This window comes from Staurois parvus, unplaced genomic scaffold (genome assembly GCF_062004578.1).
Source record: "Staurois parvus isolate SC_StPar_1 unplaced genomic scaffold, SC_StPar_1.0 ptg000435l, whole genome shotgun sequence".
In the NCBI taxonomy this organism is placed as follows: Eukaryota; Metazoa; Chordata; class Amphibia; order Anura; family Ranidae; genus Staurois; species Staurois parvus.
Genome location: NW_028318231.1, coordinates 213,559 through 236,383, shown reverse-complemented (window position 1 = coordinate 236,383; position 22,825 = coordinate 213,559). Strand labels below are relative to the sequence as shown.

The following is a 22,825-nucleotide window of genomic DNA, read 5'->3' as shown; positions in this document are numbered from 1 at the left end:
ATTGATGCTGTAGCGCTGCATTAATCACTGTATTTTTATGAATCCGTACCTAGTTTCCCATAAGGTTCCACACTGGTACAAAACGGTGTCTATTTATTTCAAATGGCTATATAGAACGCTTTTGAAATTTACAAAGCAACTGGACGAAGTGAATCCTTCCTAAAATTTCAGGAACAGATCATCGCAGCCTTTCTGTATCCAGATGCTGATGTGGTCCAATTCCCAAATCCAGATGCAGTGAGCCAGCTGCATGAGATGCATTTTCTGGATTTCCTCTCTGGTACCCCAACCCAAAGGTCACCCCAAAGAAGATGTTGTGTCTGTAGCAGACACGGAATAAGATAAGACACCCGCTATATTTATTCCTCCTGTCCTGGCCAACCTGGTTGCTACCTCAAGAACTGTTTCCATAGCTACCACATGCTAGTGGACTATTAGTATAGGGTACAGCTGGGCACCGTCTAGGGCACATTATCATTATTCTCACACACAGTCTCGAAAGATGTTAGATAGGGAATTGGCTATCGCATTTTGAGAGACCCTTAAATCAGAGGCTGATAATAAAAAAAAATAAAAAAAAAACATAAAAAAGTTTGAAAAAATTATAAATTAAAATAAATAAATAAAAATGCCCCCCAAAAAGTTGTCATTTTATTGAGTTAATGTTCTATTGTTACTTTGTTTTATTGCTAACCGTTGTTGTTTGCTTTGCAGGAAGACCATTCAGCTACAGTACCGATCTGTTTATTTTGACAGCAATGGGGGGTATTGCTCTCAGAATATATGTCAGTGCTTGCAGCACTGCTGGATGAGATTTTTCATTTGCAGTTAAAAAAAAGAACATATATGCCAGTATGGGGGCCTGGGGTGGTCAGTGGCTGGATCGCTCCTATGCTTTGGCATACATTTTTTTCTTTTTTTCTTGCAGAGATTTCAATAAAAAAGTTGTTGTTTTATTGAATTAATGTTCTATTGTTTACTGTGTTTTGCAGGAACACCTTTCAGCTGCAGCACCGATCTGTTTATTCTGACAGCAACGGGGGGGGGGGGTGTCTTGCTCTCAGAATATACGGTAGTGCGTACAGTGCTGCTAGATGAGATTTTTTATCCTCAGGTAAAAAGAACATATATGCCCAAGCATTAGGGCCTGGGGTGGTCAGTGGGTGGATCGCTCCTATGCTTCGGCATATTTTTTTTTACATTTTTTCTGGCAGAGATTTCTTCATCCACACTGATCGCTCTGAATGAAGGAATCTGTTAGGTTCTCTTGTTTCATTCAGCCCACAGGTTGCATGAAAAAAAGAACATTACATATATGCCTAACAAGGACAAGTGATGTACTGGCATGTCGCTGGACTTTGAGTAGTTATACTGGGATGACTCCTGCAGGTACAGGCATCATCCTTGTATTGTTTCTTTCAGCTGAAGGTCAGCTTTCAGGATGACCCCCCTCCCGCTGCCTTCCTCGGCTTTCTTGGGCTCTCCTGTCCCACCAGGGAACCTGAGAATGCGGATGGTGGCTTTGCCTGCTGACCATAGGGCTGATCAGAGACAAGAACAGCTCCAATTATCTCTATGGTCTAAGAAACCAGAAGCTACAAGCATTTCATCACTTCGGTTTTGCTGGATATAAAGAGCGCCATTTTTAAAACAGGAACTCATCTGATCACACTAATCTTGGTGTGACCAGATGCTTTAAGGGCATAAGAAAGATCTAGAGTCTAATAGACCCCAGGTTTCACAGAAGAGAGTACCTGCCACTGTCTATTGTGATCATAAGGGATATTTACATTCCCTGTGATAACAAAAAAAAAGGGATAAAAATAGATAAATAAAAGGTGAAGTGTAAAAATTAAAAAAGCTAAATAAATCATTTCAAAAAATTTAAGCCCCCCCCCCCCCGCTTACGCACAAAAGGCGTGCTCAAGCGTTGGCCCATGTCGGTATGTAGGGTGCACCATGCATGTGAGGTAACACTGTGAACTTCAGATCAAGGGCAGTAATTCTAGCACTAGACCTCCTGTGTAAATCTAAAGTGGTAGACTGTAAAGGCTTTTAAAGTGTTGCCTATGGATATTAAATATGTATGTAGTTTGTTGCCGCTGCACAGGGTGTGCACAGTTTTAAAGCATGTCATGTTTCATATCTTTTTACTCAGCATAAAATCATATTTTATATTCAATCAAACAATTGGGCAATATATTGGGTTTTTGTGCATTAAAATTCAAAAAAGTGTATTTTTTCCAGAAAATTTGTAACATAACAAATTGCAAACCCACCATTTTATTCTCTAGGGCCTCTGCTTTAAAAAAAAAATATAATGTTTGAGGGTTCAAAGTAATTTTCTAGAAAAAAATACTGAAATGACCTCATCTTTAAGTGGTAGTGGGAAGAGTGGGTAATGTTTGCCAATGTTGGGCATAAAATGCCAGGATAGCACAAAACCCACCCAAATGGAAAGTAGGCGTCCCAAACTATTTGCTGAGAGGCATGTTGAGTCAATAGAAGAATGTATATTTTACCACAAGTTTTTGGAAAATTTCAACATTTTGTTTTACACAAAGTTGTCATGTAAATGATATATTGCTCACACATGCCATGGGTATATGTGGAATTACAACCCAAAACACATTCTATTACTCCTCCTGAGTATGGGTATTACTCCTCCTGAGTATGGGGATACCACATGTGAGAGACTTTTTGGCAGTCTAGCCAAGTACAGGATCCTGTAAGTACCTTCAGGCTTTTAAAGGGCTTTATTTCCTCATTACATTTCCTGACTACCTATCACAGTTTCAGAGGAACTGAAATGCTAAATGCATTTCATAAGTGTCAAAAGCTTTTATTGACAATTACATTAAGTTTATGCAAAGAATCAATATTTGCAGTGTTGATCCTTCTTTTTCAAGGCCTCTGCAATTTGCCCTGGCATGCTGTGAATCAACTTTTGGGCCACATCCTGACTCATAGCAGCCCATTCTTGCATAATCAATGCTTGGAGTTTGTCAGAATTTGTGGGGTTTTTTTAGTACACCAGCCTCTTGAGGGTTGACCATATTTTTCCAATAGAATTTATATTGTAAAGCATTGAGCAAACTGTTGGCGCTATATAAATACTGTATAATAATAATAATAATTAAGGTCTGGGGAGTTTCCTGGCTATGGAAAATTGCAATGTTTTGTTCCCCAAGCCACTTATTTATCACTTCTGCCTTATGGCAAGGTGCTCCATCATGCTGGAAAAGGCATTGTTCATCACCAAACTGTTCTTGGATGGTTGGGAGAAGTTGCTCTCAAAGGATGTTTTTGTACCATTCTTTATTCATTGCTGTGTTCTTGGGCAAAATCGTGAGTGAGCCCCTCCCTTGGCTGAGAAGCAGCCCCAGACATGAATGGTCTTAGGATGCTTTACTGTTAGCATGACACAGAACTGATGGTAGCGCTCACATCTTCCTCTCTGGACAAGGTTTTTGCCACAAACAATTGGAAAGGGGATTCATCAGAGAAAATGACTTTACCCCAGTCCTCAGCAGTCCAATCCCTGTACCTCTTGTAGAATATCTGTCCCTGATGCTTTTCCTGGAGAGAAGTGGCTTCTTTGCTGCTCTTCTTGACACCTGGCCATCCTCCAAAAGTCTTTGCCTCACTGTGCATTCAGATGTACTCACACCTTCCTGCTGCCACTCCTGAGCACTGGTGGTACTCCTATCCCACAGCCGAATCCACTTTAAGAGATGGTCCTGGAGCTTGCTGGACTTTCTTGGGCACCCTTCTTCACAACAATTGAACCTCTCTCCTTGAAGTTCTTGATGACCCGATAAATAGTTGATTTAGGCGCAATCTTAGTAGCAGCAATATCCTTGTCTGTGAATGCAAAGCAATGATGACTGCATGTGTTTCCTTGCAGGAAACCAAAGTTAACAGAGGAAGAACAATGATTTTAAGCACCACCCTCCTTTTAAAGCTTCCAGTCTGTTATTCTATCTCAATCAGCATGATCTCCAGCCTTGTCCTTGTCAACATTGTGTTAACCTGTGTTAACGAGAGAAACACTGACATGATGTCAGCTGGTCCTTTTGTGGCAGGGCTGAAATGCAACGGAAATGTTTTTTTGGGGATTAAGTTAATTTTCATGGCACAGAGGGACTTTGCAATTAATTGCAATTAATCTGATCACTCTGCATAACAGTCTGAAGTATATGCAAATTGCTATCACAAAAACTGTGGCAGCAAACTTTGTAAAATTTTTGTGTCATTCTCAAAACTTTTGGCCAGGGCTGTACAACCCCCGCCCCCCAAATGACCCCCTTTTGGACAGTAGACACTCCAAGGTATTTGCTAAGAGGCATGGTGAGTACTTTGCAGATCTCATTTGTTGCCACAAAGTTTTGGAAAATGAGGAAAATGAAAACTTATTTTTTTTTCTTTTCTCAAAACCTTGTGACCAAAAAATTTGAAAAATGAATGGGTTATGAAAAATGAAAGGGTTATTGGATTTTGGGCTCCTGTATGCGGCTAGGTTGCCAAAAAGTCTCACACATGTGGTATCCTCATACTCAGTAGAAGTAGAAGAATATATTTTGGGGTGTAATTCCACATATACCCATGGCATGTGTGAGCAATACATCATTTAAGTGACAACTTTTTGTAAAAAACTAAAAACATTTTTTGGCATTTTCCAAAAACTTCTGGAAAAAAAAAATCTTCCATGGACTCAACATGACTCTCAGCAAATAGCTCTGGGCATCTACTTTCCAAAAAGGGATCATTTGGGGGTGTCTGCACTGCCCTGGTATTTTAGCTCCTCAGGCTATCAGAAAGTAAAAGGTGCATAAATTCCAGTATCTATACCAGCAATGGGCAAACTACGGCCCGCGGGCTGTATACGGCCCGGCGGACCTTTTAATCCGGCCCGCGGAGCTAGGCTCCCGCTAGGCTCCTCTCACAGTCCGCCCTGTTTCCTATGAGGATCTGTCCCCCCTCGACGTATCTGGAGATCGCCGATCGGCTGCTAATGCCTGAAACTGGCACATGCGCAGATACATCGAGGGGGACAGATCCTCATAGGAGACAGATTTTCATGCTACACCAGAACGGCGCGGGAACAAGAGGAACAAGAGGAACGCGCGGAGCAAAGGTAAGTGAATTGACACAGGGGGGACTTGGGGACTTAATATGGGGGATGAATTAATATGGGGAATGAATTACTATAGGGGGGATGAATTACTATATGGGGGATGAATTACTATATGGGGAATGAATTACTATGGGGGATGAATTACTATATGGGGGATGAATTACTATATGGGGGATGAATTACTATATGGGGGATGAATTACTATATGGGGGATGAATTACTATGGGGGATGAATTACTATGGGGGATGAATTACTATATGGGGGATGAATTACTATGGGGGATGAATTACTATATGGGGGATGAATTACTATGGGGGATTAATTACTATATGGGGGATGAATTACTATGGGGGATTAATTACTATATGGGGGATGAATTAATATGGGGGATGAATTACTATATGGGGGATGAATTACTATATGGGGGATGAATTACTATGTGGGGGATGAATTACTATGTGGGGGATGAATTACTATATGGGGGATGAATTACTATATGGGGGATGAATTACTATGGGGGATTAATTACTATATGGGGGATGAATTACTATGGGGGATGAATTACTATATGGGGGATGAATTACTATGGGGGGTGAATTACTATATGGGGGATTAATTACTATGTGGGGGATGAATTACTATGGGGGATGAATTACTATGGGGGATGAATTCCTATATGGGGGATGAATTACTATATGGGGGGATGAATTACTATGGGGGATGAATTACTATGGGGATGAATTACTATATGGGGGATGAATTGCTATATGGGGGATGAATTACTATATGGGGGATGAATTACTATGGGGGATGAATTCCTATATGGGGGATGAATTACTATATGGGGGGATGAATTACTATGGGGGATGAATTACTATGGGGATGAATTACTATATGGGGGATGAATTGCTATATGGGGGATGAATTACTATGGGGGACGAATTACTATATGGGGGACGAATTACTATATGGGGGATGAATTACTATGGGGGATGAATTACTATGAATTACTAATAGTGCCGAGTGTCAAATAGCAAAAAATGGCCTGGTCATTAAGGGGGGTAAATCCTCCGGAGAACAAGTGGTTAAAAAACGACATGCATATAGAAGCTAATTGGTACCCATACAGACTATATGGAATTTTTTGTCCAAATCTTGTAGTATTGCAACAAGGGCTTTTGTGTCTATCAACTTGCCGCAGACTTTTCATGCTGATCCACCATCCTAACACTCTTTCTGGATAGGTGTCACTAGATCTGATCAACCATAGCATAAGTTCCTACAGTAGCGCCCAGTACACAACACACTTCCTGTCCTAGGGTAAAAACACCCACTTACCCTACTGTATCAGGACAACAGAAGTAGGAGAGGACTACAGAACCTTTCCCTCTTATTTTCTCCATAACATAGATGGAATGGGTTCTGCAGTCCTCCTAGATAACTGATGTAGAACCCTCCTAGGTAAGTTGCTAGGATGTATATAGTCTAGTTTAGTATAGTTTGGTCTCAAGCTTAACAGGAGACTAATAGACAAAACATAGCAGCATTTCTGCCTAGCAGGAAGCTATACAGTGTGCTGCTGCTGCAATTGGCTACTCTGTATCCAGGAGACCTTGGAAGGTTCTAGGTGAACAGGAGTGACCCATGCAGATCAATAGCATCAATATGGATGCAGTTGTATCCAATTACAGGGAGTGGTGCCCCTGAGAATGCTGGGCACTAGTATTTATATTCAGTGAGCACATTTAATCTGAGTTCTTCTTGCTCTGAGAGGTGGGTGCTTCTGAGAGCTGACTGAGAGGGATGTCTACAGATCCTGTCTGGTAACACGGAGGAAGGTGACCTGCAGCAAGGGCCTTTTGAGTACAGACTGTAATACATGGATGCTGGGACTTGTGCTGTTTAACCTCCCTTGGGACCTACATAGTCAGCTGCTGGGTGTAAGCTAGAGGGGACACCAGCTGGTGTCCAGAACAGCAATCATCAACTAAGTCTACATAGCTACAGAAGAACTTTGCTCCATTCTTGTACAGTCTGCTACACAGTTCCACTTGGAGAAAGCTGTCCTCAATTGTGCATAGTATCCTACTATATCCCTTCCCTATCCCAGTTCCAAAAACAAAATAAAACAACAAAACCCACAATTCCTAGAGTGATCATTGGAGTAATCAGCAGAAGTTGTGTGCACCTGGCTGTTGTAGAGGATCCTGTGGGTTAGTGCTACACTGATAAGAATGCAGTACAGGCAGTCAGCACAGGAAGTTATCAGCTGATAAAAGTTTTGGTAACATCCCAGGTATTTTTTTCACTTATCAAAGAGATAACAAAATGCTTTCTACGATTTATTTTACAGACTCAAATGTACCAAATAAGAGATTTAGACATGTTTGGCTACTGTAATTAATATGTTCCATCATAGTTAAACCCCAACTACAAAGAAAGTAAAAATAGTAAAAAATACTCCCTTGAAGCGGAGCTGTCTCTGCATCAGTAGGGTTAAATTCTCCTTTATGTCTATGGGTCAGGAAAAGCAGTGTTACTTACCAGATCCTCTACTCTCACAGCAGCCAGAGCTCTCTTACACTCCACCAGTGGTCTTTTCCTTGGAGTCTTCATTTCCAATGTGGGGCTTTGGTGATGTAAGAAGACCAAGGGGAAAAGGGGACTACAGGGACCAGTCTTGCAGCCTGGAAGGAGTCTGGGGGTGCGGAGGATTAGGTAAAACTGCTTTTCTTGTTCCTTTAGACCAGTAGTATCCAAACTGTGGCCCAGGGGCCAAATGTAGCGCTTTTCTTTCCTTTGTCCAGCCCTTGGGGCAGTATTCCTCCTACTGACACCATTGATGGGGCTCTATTACTCCCATTGATACCACCAACGATGGGGCACTATTCTTCCCACTGATACCAACAATGGGGCACTATTCCTCCCACTGATACCAATAACAGGGCACTGTTCCTCCCACTAACACCGATGATGGGGCACTGTTCCACCAACTGACACCAACGATGGGGCACTATTCCTCCCATTGATATCAACGATGATGCACTATTCCTCCCATTGATATCAACGACGGGGCACTATTCCTCCAATTGATACCAACAATGGAGCACCATTCATCCCACTGACACCAACAATGGGGCACTATTCCTTCCACTGCCACCAACGATGGGGCACTATTCCTTCCACTGCCACCAATGATGGGGCACTATTCCTCCCACTAAAACCAGTGATGGGGCACTGCTTACTCGCACTTACCACAGTCTGGCCCCCTCTAAAGCCTAAAGGACAGTAAAGTGGCCCTTTGTTTGGAAAGATTGGTGATTCTTGCTCTACACCTAAACAAAAATTTAACCCGGGGGAACCCTACTGAAAGGGAACATTTTTAACTTTTTCATCGATTTATACCTTAAGTACTTTATTAGCATTTAACAGATATCATTGGCAGGATTTCCTTTTGGGTCTGCAAAGATGACTATGTGGCAACTGAATTATTTGTATAAAAAGTACCAATAAGTTTTTACCATTACTTAAATTAATGATTCATGAATGTTAACAGATCTGTTGGGTATTTTCTTGATGTTCATTCAAGTTACTGTATACTATAAACAGAATATAAGGATAGAACACCATTTCATTGTTGCTCAATTAAGTGCCCAGGGGATGCAATTTAAGGCTAAAACTGAATGCTAGACAAACACCCAAATAAACACATAAATAAATATTATATATATATATATATATATATATATATATATATACATACAGCATCTCACAGAAGTGAGTACATTTGGACATTTTCACTTCATGGAGGAGTGGAAGAGGACTCCAGTGGCAACCTGTGAAGCTCTGGTGAACTCCATGCCCAAGTGAGTTAAGGAAGTGCTGGAAAATAATGGTGGCCACACAAAATATTGCCACTTTGGGCCCAATTTGGACATTTTCACTTAGGGGTGTACTCACATTTGTTGCCAACAGTTTAGATAATAATGGCTGTGTGTTGAGTTATTTTGAGGGGGCAGCAAATTTACACTGCTATACAAGCTGTTCACTCGCTACTTTACATTGTAGCAAAGTGTCATTTCTTCAGTGTTGTCACATGAAAAGATATAATAAGATATTTACAAAAATGGGAGGGGTGTACTCACTTCTGTGAGGTACTGTATATATATATATATATATATATATTGAACTATTGAACACGTCACCGTTTTTTGCAGTAAATATATTTCTAAAGGTGCTATTGACATGACATTTTCACCACGTCGGTAACAATCCATGCAATTCATACATACAAAGAAACCAAAACAAATAAGTTCAGAAATTAAGTTACCGTATATACTCGAGTATAAGCCGAGTTTTGCAGCACATTTTTTGTGCTGAAAAACGGCCCCCTCGGCTTATACTCGAGTCAACGTCTGCCAGGGGGGGCCCGAGGCTCCATCAAGGGGGGCGCGTACAGGGGTGGGCAGAGGGCTGCTGTCTCTTACCTGGCTCCCACGATGATCCATCCAGGAAGCGCTGCTCCTTCCGTCACTCCGGCCACTCCCTCACTCCTGCCGCTCGGCTCCGCCTCCTCACCGGTGATTGGCCGCCAGAACTGTAGCTCAGGAAAGGTACACAGGCGGCCAATCACGGGCGAGGAGGCGGAGCCGAGCGGACCCGCGAAAATCAAGTGAGGGAAAAGCCGGTAAGTGTGCAGTGCAGAGGTGCTGCTGCAACCACATATGCTGGCTGCAGCAGCACCATACTGCAACAGGGGTCAGCAAGTGTCATTGGTGTCAGTGGGAGGAATAGTGCCGCATCATTGGTGTCACTGATACTAATTATGGGGCATTATTCCTCCCACTGACACCAACAATGGGGCACTATTCCTCCCACTGACACCAATGATGGGGCACTATTCCTCCCACTGATACTAATGATGGGGTATTATTCCTCCCACTGACACCAACGATGGGGCACTATTCCTCCCAGTGATACCAATGATGGGGCACTATTCCTCCCACTGACACCAATGATGGGGCACTATTCCTCCCACTGACACCAATGATGGGGCACTATTCCTCCCACTGATACCAATGATGGGGCACTATTCCTCCCACTGACACCAATGATGGGGCACTATTCCTCCCACTGATACCAATGATGGGGCACTATTCCTCCCACTGACACCAATGATGGGGCACTATTCCTCCCACTGATACTAATGATGGGGCTTATACTCGAGTCAATAGTTTTTCCCAGTTTTTTGTGGTAAAATTAGGTACCTCGGCTTATATTCGGGTTGGCTTATACTCGAGTATATACGGTATGTGTAATACTGTGAGCTTGTCCTTGCCAGCCCATTTGCAGTATAACTCATTGATTCTCTGCCCTGTCTGCTCTCTTCCAGTATTAGTGTTGCTCTACAGGGGATTGAAATATACTGAAATCTAGTCAAATGTAGGTACTTACACTAACTGAATTAAAAAGTGCATTTAATGAAATATTACTTAAAACATAGTTGCATTAATTTGTCTTTTAAAATTGTCTGGAATTCAGCTTTATTTTTAGGTAAATGATTCAATATTCCACAGTGCTGCACAATATAATATTAAAAATGCAAAACAATCTATCTAAATTCTTATGCAACTAATAAATATAGAATTCTAAATTCCAAAATATACATGAATATAACCGACAAACAGTGGCAACTGCTCACAATCATGTTTTCATTTTATTGGTTTAAATCTTAACAAAAGCAGTCTTATATATATGGAGAGCACTATAAGTACTATCCTTTTTTTAGCTTCCTGCACATTTACATTGGGAGAATCTGGAGGATGGAGACGGATTGAGATTGCCTGTGGGAAGTGAAGCAGAGCATCATCCCTGGTACAGTAAACCTGGCTTAAAGGGAAAACTGCATTAAACCTGTTATTGGGTCTAGCTATAAGCTGAGAGTCTTGTCATAAATGGTGATGGGCACAGAACAATAAGAGGTGGGGAGACACATACAGGTGAAACTTGAAAAATTAGAATATCGTGCAAAAGTTCATTTATTTCAGTAATGCAACTTAAAAGGTGAAACTAATATATGAGATAGACTCATTACATGCAAAGCAAGATAGGTCAAGCCGTGATTTGTCATAATTGTGATGATTATGGCTTACAGCTCATGAAAACCCCAAATCCACAATCTCAGAAAATTAGAATATTGTTAAAACATGCAATATTCTAGGCTCAAAGTGTCCTACTCTAATCAGCTAATTAAGCCATAACACCTGCAAAGGGTTCCTGAGCCTTTAAATGGTCTCTCAGTCTGGTTCAGTAGGAATCACAATCATGGGAAAGACTGCTGACCTGACAGTTGTGCAGAAAACCATCATTGACACCCTCCATAAGGAGGGAAAGCCTCAAAAGGTAATTGCAAAAGAAGTTGGATGTTCCCAAAGTGCTGTACCAAGGCACATTAATAGAAAGTTATGTGGAAGGGAAAAGTGTGGAAGGGAAACGTGTGGAAGAAAAAGGTGCACAAGCAGCAGGGATGACAGCAGCCTGGAGAGGATTGTCAGGAAAAGGCCATTCAAAAGTGTTGGGGACTTTGGCAACTAGTGGACTGAGGCTGGAGTCAGTGCATCAAAAGCCACCACACACAGACGGATCCTGGACATGGGCTTCAAATGTTGTCAAGCCGCTCCTGAACAACAAACAACGTCAGAAGCGTCTTACCTGGGCTAAAGAAAAACAGACGTGGTCTGTTGCTCAGTGGTCCAAAGTCCTCTTTTCTGATGAGAGCAACTTTTGTATGAGAGCAACCCAGAGTATGGAGGAAGAATGGAGAGGCACACACTGCAAGATGCTTGAAGTCCAGTGTGAAGTTTCCACAGTCTGTGTTGATTTGGGGAGCCATGTCATCTGCTGGTGTTGGTCCACTGTGCTTCATTAAGTCCAAGGTCAACGCAGCCGTCTACCAGGAGATTTTGGAGCACTTCATGCTTCCTTCCGCAGACAAGCTTTATGGGGATGCTGACTTCATTTTCCAGCAGGACTTGGCACCTGCCCACACTGCCAAAAGCACCATAACCTGGTTCAATGACCGTGGGATTACTGTGCTTGATTGGCCAGCAAACTTGCCTGACCTGAACCCCATAGAGAATCTATGGGGCATTGCCAAGAGAAAGATGAGGGACATAAGACCGAACAATGCAGAAGAGCTGAAGGCCGCTATTGAAGCATCCTGGTCTTCCATAACACCTCAGCAGTGCAACAGGCTTATAGCTTCCATGCCACGCTGCATTGAGACAGTAATTGCTGCAAACGGGGCCCAAACCAAGTACTGAGTACATATGCATTGCTTATACTTTTCAGAGGTCCGATATTGTTCTATGTACAATCCTTGTTTTATTGAGTGCATGTAATATTCAAATTTTCTGAGATTGTGGATTTGGGGTTTTCATGAGCTGTAAGCCATAATCATCACAATTATGACAAATCAAGGCTTGAACTATCTTGCTTTGCATGTAATGAGTCTATTTCATATATTAGTTTCACCTTTTAAGTTGCACTACTGAAATAAATGAACTTTTGCACAATTTAATTTTTCGAGTTTCACCTGTATATACGTTTAAAGGGAGAATACAATATTTTACAGCACAAGTGAATGGAAAACAATAATGGACATGAATTGTCATAATTGAATGACTTTTCATTCACACTATTTGGATGCACATGATTGTGAGCAATTGCCATTGTTTGTGGGTTACTTTTCAAATATATTTTGGAAATAAGAATTTTATGTTTAATAGTTGCATAAGAATTTAGATAGATTGTTGTTTTGCATTTTTAATATTATACTGCGTGGCAGTGTGGAATATTCAATCATTTACTGGTCACATGTGGGAACACATAGGGTGTCTGCAGCAGTAGATGTTTCAAATAGATATATACAAAAAATTTCACACATATATTATTTGCAGATTTTTGTCTTTTTGTAGTCTCAGGTCATGCGTTATGGTGGGTGAGGTTTTTTGCATGTAGTTTTTAACTTTATTGATTTCAGTGTACTCAAACTTGAGTGGTTGTGCTTAGGATTCTTTTACTAGTGTTTATTATTAGGTATTGTCTGTCAGTAGGTTTTACTTTACCTAGACAGTTGTGTCCATCGTGTGCCAATCGAAATCCATCGTAGCACATACACCTGTAGTTGCCAGGTATGTTCACACACTCGTGCACACACCCTGCATTATCGTCCCGTTCACATTCATCTACATCTAAGGGAAAAAAAACAGAAACAATTACTAATTTATAACATGTGAATTCACAGAACTATGCCTGTCAAATATCAATTAAATATAAACATGCATACATTGGTGTCAACTTTTTTGAAAATCGTCGAAACTACGAGCAAAGCATACATAATACATACAGGTTATCTGGAGAACTGAATTATTGCAGTTACCCATTGTCCAAGTAGCTGGTCAAAACTCTGTGCAAAGCTAGAAAAATCATATGGTATGTAGGCAGTACGATTGCTTGTAGGTGGTATGTCTTGATTCCAACATACAAAGATTTGGTTGCACTCTGTCCTGGGCTCATTTCATTTAAGTTTAAAGACTTTGATTTTGAAAATACAAAAAATATATTGACATAAGCTAAAAAAAATTACATGTAAAGGGGTAATATGCAGTCATAAAATGTAGGATTTTGTAGCATAAAATATAATCTAGCTATATAATATAGCTACAGACACTTAATATGCACGTGCGTAAACTGTTTTACCTGCAAAAAGAATTTTAATCATAATTGGTTAATATATTAATCCAGGCACACCTTCTAAACAGGGACAATTGGATAACAGTGCAAACGACTTTGCAGTAAAGCAATCCAACAGGTTAAGGACCCTCCACAGCCTGTGACTCGAAAATAAGCGAATGGTAATACATTGATAGGTCATCCCTGGGCTCCCACTAACTGTAAATGTGTTCTCTGTAAGCAATAGTGTTGTTCTTCCTTCTCTCAGTTTAAAGTTGCCTATACATGAATCATTTTTTCGTTCAACAAGTAGGTTGATCAAAAAAACGGATTCAGTTCCTCCACACACACATTCGAGGTGGATGTGGGGATCCTTCCCAGTGAGCCATTCTCACAGCAGGGAAAGTTCCCTATCATCAGAATACACTAATCAGCACTGCCAGCTACAGGTGGCAGCACTGATCGAGAGGCAAAAATCCAACAGCATGGTTGTACAGAAGTCAATCAATATATTGACTTACAACCACCCTGCCCATACATGGATCGAAATTCGGCTAGTCCCTGATGAACCGGCCGAATTTCAATCCATATATGGCCTGCTTAAGTGACGCTGTGCAGGGGATTACATGAAGCTGAAGTGAACATTCTGGAAGGGAGGGGGTGGCGGGTTGAGCATTATAAAACATAACAGTAGTAAATACTTAAGAAGAATACTTGCCTAAACAATAACTGAGCTGTATAGATATGTAAATCGAACCTGTAAAATTTTTTGTCTCAGTTTCTGAAACTGTTACTGTGCAAATTACTTGATCAAAACCAAACACCCAGATGTTTTTCTAATAACTACTATTGCTTTATTATCACTAGAACTGATTGTTAGCATATTTGTACCCAACGTCAGACCTGAAATCACAACTGTATCATCATAGCAGACATAGTAATTCATGTAGAACAATTTTTTTCCAAGTTCAGAGTAGTTCAGCCATACTATGAGATATAAAAGTAGCCACACACATTTTGAACTCTTTCATGTGTGTAAGGCTGTTTTTGAAGTCTTTTAAATCAGATTAATAGAACAGGTGTGCACTAAGGCAGTAACAAATACAATGGGCAGTCAAGACTGAAAAACCTAACTGTCTATGTTCTGTTTCTAATATACCTTTGCAGTGCTTCCCATCCCCTGTGTATCCAGACTTGCATATGCACTTGTATGACCGAGGGGTGTTTTGGCAGATGGCGTCTATGTGGCATGTGTCTGTTCCCTCCACGCATTCATCAACATCTAAAAGAAAGGAATGACAATATGTTGACAACACAGTCCCTCCAAGTGGCACATCAAGATGAACACAGCTATGTGGAAGAGTTCTAAAAGGCTAGTTACACCTTTACCTACATGACGATGTGGATTTTTAGGGGAAAGATATCTATATGTGGTACAGAATGCTATTACATAGTTACATAGTTAATCTGGCTGAAAAAAGACAAAAGTCCATCCAGTTCAACCATAAAAAAAAAAAAAGTTATAATCCTATACCCACAGTTGATCCAGAGGAAGGCAAAACAAGCCCAGCAAAGCATGATCCAATTTGCTCCTGCAGGGAAAAAAATTCATTCCTGATCCCCCGAGAGGCAATTGGATATTCCCTGGATCAACTTTACCTATAAATGTTAGCATCCAGTTATATTCTGTGTATCTAGGAAAGAATCCAGGCATTTTTTAAACCAATCCACTGAGATGACCAGAACCAACTCTTGAGGGAGTCTATTCCACATTTTCACAGCTCTCTCTGTGAAGAAACTTTTCTGTGTTTACAGATTAAATTTATTTTCCTCCAGACATAGAGAATGCCCCCTTGTCCTCTGTGATGACCTCAGGGTGAATAACTGTACACTGAGTTCACTATATGAACCACTGATGTATTTACACATGTTGGTCATATCCCCCCTTAATCTCCTCTTCTCAAGAGAGAATAAATTCAGTTCCTCTAATCTTTCCTCATAGCTGAGCTCCTCCATGCCTCTTATCAGTTTAGTTGCCCTTCTCTGTACTTTCTCCAGTTTCCCAATGTTCTTTTTCTGAATTGGTGCCCAAAACTGAACTGCATATTCCAGATGAGGTATTACTAATGATTTGAGAAGGATAGTGTCATGTTTTCACTTTTTTCATATTCATAACTGATAACTGTTTTTATAAAGAGATTTTATACAATACTTATACTAAAAATAAGAAAATGGACGCAAGTGGTGTATACACAATTACTGTAGATTTAAACATTAATTTTCTGAATTAAGCCACAGATATCTAGAGGTAGCCAGTACTGGGAGACAAAAATATTTTAAAAAATTATCAGTTTGTAAATGGAAGCTTGGTTTACTTTTTCCTTTTACTATGCTGCCCTAGGCACTGGCCCATAGGTGCAAATGTGGCACTTACAGTCATGTGTATACAGTGCTAAAAAATTAAAATGGTATACATAAAGAGGTGAAGCACAGCTAAAAGAAGAAAAATGAGTATCACTTTAATGTAAGGTGTAAAGGGCCTTTAAACAGAGTAAAGCAAACAGCCATTGGATCAGCTTGGGAGATCAAATGTAGCTGGAGGAATCCCATTTTTCCTGCACTACAGTGCTTTTAGAGAAGGAAGAAGCACATGGTGGGTCATGTAGATCGTTACCAAGGGTAAATCTTTACAGAAGAAAGAAGCAGCAGAGAATATTGATGACAACACTATAAACTCCTGACTCTTTTTGGTAATAGCAAAATCTTTAGCTGAGTGATCCATGCTCAACATCCCCAGCTCTAATAGTAATAGCAGTACCAAAAATCCCTGGCTCTAGGGGTCATAAAAGTACCCCCACATTCCTTTCTCTAGCTGTGTCAACTTTGATCAACTGCTGGTGGCACTGTGCTTCCCAGAACAGAAAGTTGTGGTTCTGGTGTTCACCAGTGAGTGTCTTCCAGCAGCCAACAGATTTCAGTAATCCATCTCCACCTGATGCTGGCTGCTGGGAGGGTATTTAATCCTTCTGCTGATACACCCTGCCCCAGTGTTTTGATTTGCTTCCTGCCAGATACTGTGTGCCATTTATCCGGCTCCTGATCTTGCTCTTGCCCTACATTCTGTACCCTGCTACCTTATTTCTGTTCCCTTTTGCCTGATCCCAGTCCAGGTTCCCCCTTCCCATCTGTTCCCTGCATCGCCAGCCAACCCTGTTTATCCATGTCCCCCAGTGTATATAGTTAATTTGTATTTAGGCTTCCTTTTACTTGGTTAGGCATTTTGGTTATAGTTCACTTGTTTGGATATCTTTTGTTTTTCTATTATTAAATTTACTTTACTATTTAACCACTTGAGCTCCAGTGAAGTACCCGTACGTCACTGAAGTTTGAATAGTTATACCAGGATGATGCAGCTGCAGGCATCATCTCGATACCATTTTTAGAGTGGATGGTTGGCTCTCTTGTAATAGTAATCAAAGCGGCTAACTAGCCACTCGATTGCTATTACATGCAGTGGAAGGGGATGTTCCCCCGCTGCCTTCCCAGTATCTCCCATCCCACCAGGAGTCCCGATCGACCAGCCGGCGTTTTCACCGGTTGATCACAGAGCTGAACAAAGAGCGGCTTTGTTTGGCTCTATGACATAGTAACCTGGAAGCAATGACCTTTCATCACTTCCGGTTTACTCGGACATAAATGGCGCCATTTTTAAAAAAAGAATAGTATTTGATCACCTCAATCTTCGTGTGATTAAATGCTTTTAAAGGCAGAGGATGGATTTGGGGTCTTATTGACCCCAGATCTCTTCATAAACAGTACTTGTCACATGCCTATTGCTGGGCTTCATTCACGAAGTGGTATCTACCGCTTTAAGGAATGCGGTAAAATACCGCTTAGCATTTTTCAAAAAGTTTTTTGGCATTCACAAAAAAACGCTTCTAAAACACCACATGTGGTATTTTTCCCACATATGCAGTATTTATCTCATGAAACCATGCGGTAGTTTATCTCATGGGATATCCAGTGGGATGGATACAGTGGAGAAGAATTAGAAACCTTGTTAGTTTTTACTGCTAATAAAGAGGTAAAATGGTTTAAACTGTAGAAATATGCCAACTCACTAAGTCAGTGCAGTCCTTGCAGCATATGTATTAATACAAATGAAAGTTACAAGAATATCAGTCTGCTGATGTCAGTAATATGCTTTCACGGGACACACATAGTGTATCAAAAAGAACTTAAAGTTAAATTAAGTAAAAACAAAACATTTATCTAGTAAAATATTGAATGAAAATAGTATTAAAAAAAAAATCACATATATATATATATATAATACCCTTCTTCTACAATGTTGTCTTTTTTATTGGTGGAAAAAGGGTATTTATATATGTGTGTACTTTTTTTAATACTATTTTCATTTAATATTTGACATTTAGAAAGCTATTTTGTATTTACTTAGAGTATAACCACTTTCCCTCCTGACTTTACTTTAAATAACAATTGCGCGATGATGCAACGCTGCACCCAAATTAAATTTCTGTCTTTTTTTCCCCACAAATTGAGCCTTCTTTCGGTGGTATTTGATTGCCTGTGCAATTTTATTTTTTGCGCTATAAAAAAAAAGACCAACAACTTTGATAAAAAAACAATATTTTTGACTTTTTGCTATTAAACATGTCCAGTAAAAAAATAAAAAAATAAAATTTCTTCATAAATTTAGGTCAAAATGTATTCTGCTACATGTCTTTGCTAAACAAAATTGGTTTAAGTTATAGCATTTACAAATGGAGGTATAGATACTGAAATTTTTTTTTTTGTTTTGGCAGCGTTCAGCGCCTTATAGCGGGACTGCGGCGTGCATTCTGACATTGGGGGGAACTGACTTGGTGTCACTGACATCCCCAGGGACACCAATACAGTGATCAGTGCTAAAAAAAAAGCACTGATACTGTACTAATGGCACTGGGCAGTAAGGGGTTAACATGAGGGGCGATCAAAGGGTTAATTGTGTGCAGGGAGTATTTTACATAGGGGGTGGTGTGTGTGGGCTTCACTGTAAGCACACTGCTCTGTATGGCTGTGCTGTGCCATCCAGAGCAGTGTGCCCAAGCTGACAGGGAGGATGACTGTTAGTAAACAAAGCAGTCCTCCTCCCCATCAGAGATGCTCAGTAATCACTGGGCGCCGGCGGGTAATGGGCGGCCGGGACTCGGTGACTGAGAGCTGTGGCTGTGAATGGCTGCGCAGGTAGGGCACACGCCCCCTACCCGGAAACATAAAATCACGTATATATACATGATTTTGCGCACCCCTGCCACCCTGTAGCAGTATATCTGCTATAGGGCAGTCAGGAAGCGGTTAGCTAAATGAAAATCTATTTTTTAGTTTTGGATAGGATGGAGATGTATTAGAACACCTATTAAGTTTTTATTGCTGCCTCTCCCCATTAGAGAGATCAACCCTCTCTATTTGTTATGTTTACTATTATCATTGAAAGTAAAATCCCAAATTATGGTTTGTCCCCAGAAAAGTAGAGGGGACATTTTCCACTAGGGACACTAGTTCTGGTGACCTGGGGGGCCCCAAGGGATTCCCTTAATTTGCAGGGATTTCCTCTCCTGTTTTAGCAATAGTGGCTGATGTGAATGTAAATCTCCCCACTGGGACAAAGATAGCAAAAAAAACTGATAGGGGTTCTAACCCTCCATTATTCTATCCAAAATGAAAAATAAAGTTTTTCCTTTAGTTACACTTTCAAGCAGCCTTTCTCAAACTTTTCAACAAAAAAGAACCCTTGAAATAACTTTCCAGTCTTGGAAACCCCTGCTACAAATGGCTATATCTACGACTCATGATACATTAGAGTAATGGTCGGTGGGAATTACCCCCTTATAGATAGTTAAAGAAATCAAAGATGTCAGTGGAAAGGTATTTCTATAAATAATTGTGAAAAAGTATCCCCATTACATATGACATATGTTCTAACAAGAGATTAGACCATTGTGACATGCATGTACATTATGTTTGGAGTGATTGGGAGGTTTATACAGCAAATGATGAAAAAACGTATGAAAAACTGATGTAAGCTGATGAAAAACTGATGTGAACTGATCTGTTTTTTCTTGGAAAAAACATACCTGAACTGATGAAAAAAATGGAACGCCCGTGTGAAAGGGGCATAAATGAGGGAAAGCTCTGCTGACTTCTATCATACGATCATGTGTAAGCAAAAATATTGTTTTTTTCCCTGCGTGTCATTGGGTGTTTTTTTGTAAAGTGGAGCTTTACCTCATTTACTAAGCTCCGGAGTAACTTGCAAAGTTGCACTGTTACTGGAGCCTATTTGCTCCAAAGAAAAACTACAGGCATTCATTTCATTTTGGATAGAGTAAGGGGGGCTTAAAGCCACTGTAAGGTTTTTTTTTGCCATCTGTGTCTCATTAAGGATTTAACTTCACTTCCTGTCCCATAGCCAAAACAGGAAGTGAGAGGAAATCCTACAAATTAAAGGATTCCCTTTGGGCCCCCCAGGTCACCAGAACCAGTGTCCAATTTCCCCTTTATTACTGTTCTGGGGACAACCCAAAATTTGGGATTCTCTTTTACTTTCAATTTCAATGATAATGGTAAATAGGACAAACAGAGAGGTTTTATCTCCCTAATGGGGGCACAGACAGCAATAAAAACCTGGCAGGTGTTCCAATTCACATCCGCTCTATCCAAAACTAAAAAAAAAATATAAAAGTAAATCAACCCCATTGATTTCCACATTTAGATGTCTGTGCATTACTGTTGAAAGAAATTATCCAAAAAAGTAGAGACTACTCCATATTGACTCTAATATTTTTACATTCCTTAACTCCTTTGCACCAACAGTACACATATATGTGGCCTCTCAGTGGGTGGACCACATATGTGCGTACCAAAATGTAAACATACCTGTGCCAAGAGCGCATGCCCCCAACACAGTTACCGTCACCTAATGGAAAGCTACTTGCGATCGGGAGCTTTTGATCACGTGACCACTGTGATAGCCAATCACAGCAGTTACATGATCAGAAATCCCGCCTCCCAGCATCAGAAACCCCTAAAGAGCCAGGAGATAATGGTGTTAAGGGGTTAAATATCACATGCCTGGACCACTACTTAACTACCACATGCATTTAATTTTGTATTTCCTTTTGTGAATTGACTTTAACACCTTTTCATGTGGTATTTACAGAGCCTTTTGCATGTTTTGTGATAAACACCGCAAAGGTGTAACCTGTAAAGCTTTTAAAGTGGTGCTTATGGATAGCAAAATTCATGTAGTTTGATGCTGTTGCACGATCACGTGCAATTTTAAAGTGTGACACGTTTGGTATCCATTTATTCAGCATAACATCATCTTTTATATTTTATCAAAAATTGGGTTATGTACTGTGTTTTTTATCATTAAAATTCAAGAAAGAGTATTCTTCCCCAATTGTGTTTGAAAAAACACTGGGCAAATACCATGCAACATAAAAAAATAGCAAAATCCACCAATTTCTTCTCTTGGGCCTCTGCTTTAAAAAAAATATATACGGTTTGGTAGTTCTAAGAAATTTTCTAGCAAAAATACTGATTGTTACATGTAAACAAAAAGTGCCAGAAAAGGCCTGGTCTTCAAGTGGAGACTGGTCTCAGTTTCCAAGTGTGGTCATTAGGGTTGTCAACCGTCTGTAGATTTATAGACAGACCGAAATTTTAACCATTTACGGGCTATCTGTAAATGTCCGTTTACAGACAGCTGGTGTCTGTGGAAAATTCCGGGAAACTCATTATTCGCACTGCACATGCAAAGTGCTGGAGATGGCCAATGATATTCGGCTATCTCTGACAAGCATGCGCACTGGCAAGTCAGGTCTGTGCATGCACACTGGCTATTTGTGCGACATCATACATGTCGCTCCGCATCTATAAACCACACGCCCACTTCCTGCTCGCTGCCATTTCTCAGTCAGACTATGGGGAAGGAGGATTGGCCTGCTGCTTCACTCTCCTACACCAGCACTTTTGCCTGCGGAACTCTGCTCGCACAGGCCACAGAAAGAATCAATATGTTTGCCAGCCTATTACTACTACTTTGCCACCAGTATTTTGGCATTTTTGTGTGCACACGAAAGTTCAGGTTGACTTTGAGAATGCAAAAAGACCACAGCACCACTTCCCTGCCTATGCCTAAGCCTACTCTGCTCGCACAGACCACTAAATTCACACTAAATTCACTGTGAGAGTACAAAAAGGTAATGCTGCTTGCCTGCCCATCACTAAGGCCTGTCTGTGACCTGTCTGCTCCCACAGGCCACAGCCACATGTATGTAATCGTGAATGTGTGTCCTATATGTTCAGTTTGAGAGTGCAAAAAGTCCATGCTGCTTGACTGCTTAAAGTGGTACTAAGCCCACAACAGTAAAATCAGTCTGTGTATGCAGTAAAGTATGCTTGTTATACTCACTTGGAACCTAAGGGGTGTAAAAAGGATGTCTGATTCTGTTTTCTCTGATCCACCCCTTCTTCCAGTGTCTCCTAATCTCCTGATAAAACAGAGGCTCGAGGACAAGCTGCACATGCTCAGTTTGGTGTGAATTGCTAGAGAGTTGTTTTGATCAGCACAGGGCCAATCAGCAATATGCAGACAGAGGTCAGGGGTTCTGCATCCTCCAACAGGAGAATGAATACTCTTCCTACAAGATTGATCAGTGCTCTGCTGGACACTGATAGAAGTCACAAGACTGCTCTAACTGATGATGAGAGAAGGTATTTAGCAGTTTATATTCACTATAATAATTGCACTTCCATGTTCTGTGTACTATTGGAGACCAGATATAGTGAATGAAGGGTCCTGGGTTTAGTAATGCTTTAACTCTGCTGGGCTGGCACAGGCCACAACATGACATAATGTATGGGATATTGTGAATGAATGTGTACTA

General features: G+C 40.7%; 1 protein-coding gene across 3 annotated transcripts in view; it reads right to left on the bottom strand.

The window, feature by feature from the left end:
* LOC149454199 (signal peptide, CUB and EGF-like domain-containing protein 3) overlaps window positions 1–22,825 on the bottom strand; it is a 171,534-nt gene that overhangs the window by 105,228 nt on the left and 43,481 nt on the right. For 2 of the 3 annotated variants that reach the window (XM_089687687.1, XM_089687688.1), the window contains exons 2-3: window positions 15,031–15,153; window positions 13,265–13,390 (exon numbers count right to left, since the gene is read on the bottom strand). In XM_089687687.1, coding sequence (XP_089543813.1) covers window positions 13,265–13,390; window positions 15,031–15,153 — 249 coding nt within the window. The remainder of the gene's footprint in view (window positions 1–13,264; window positions 13,391–15,030; window positions 15,154–22,825) is intronic. The other variant, XM_089687689.1, reaches the window with a different exon arrangement.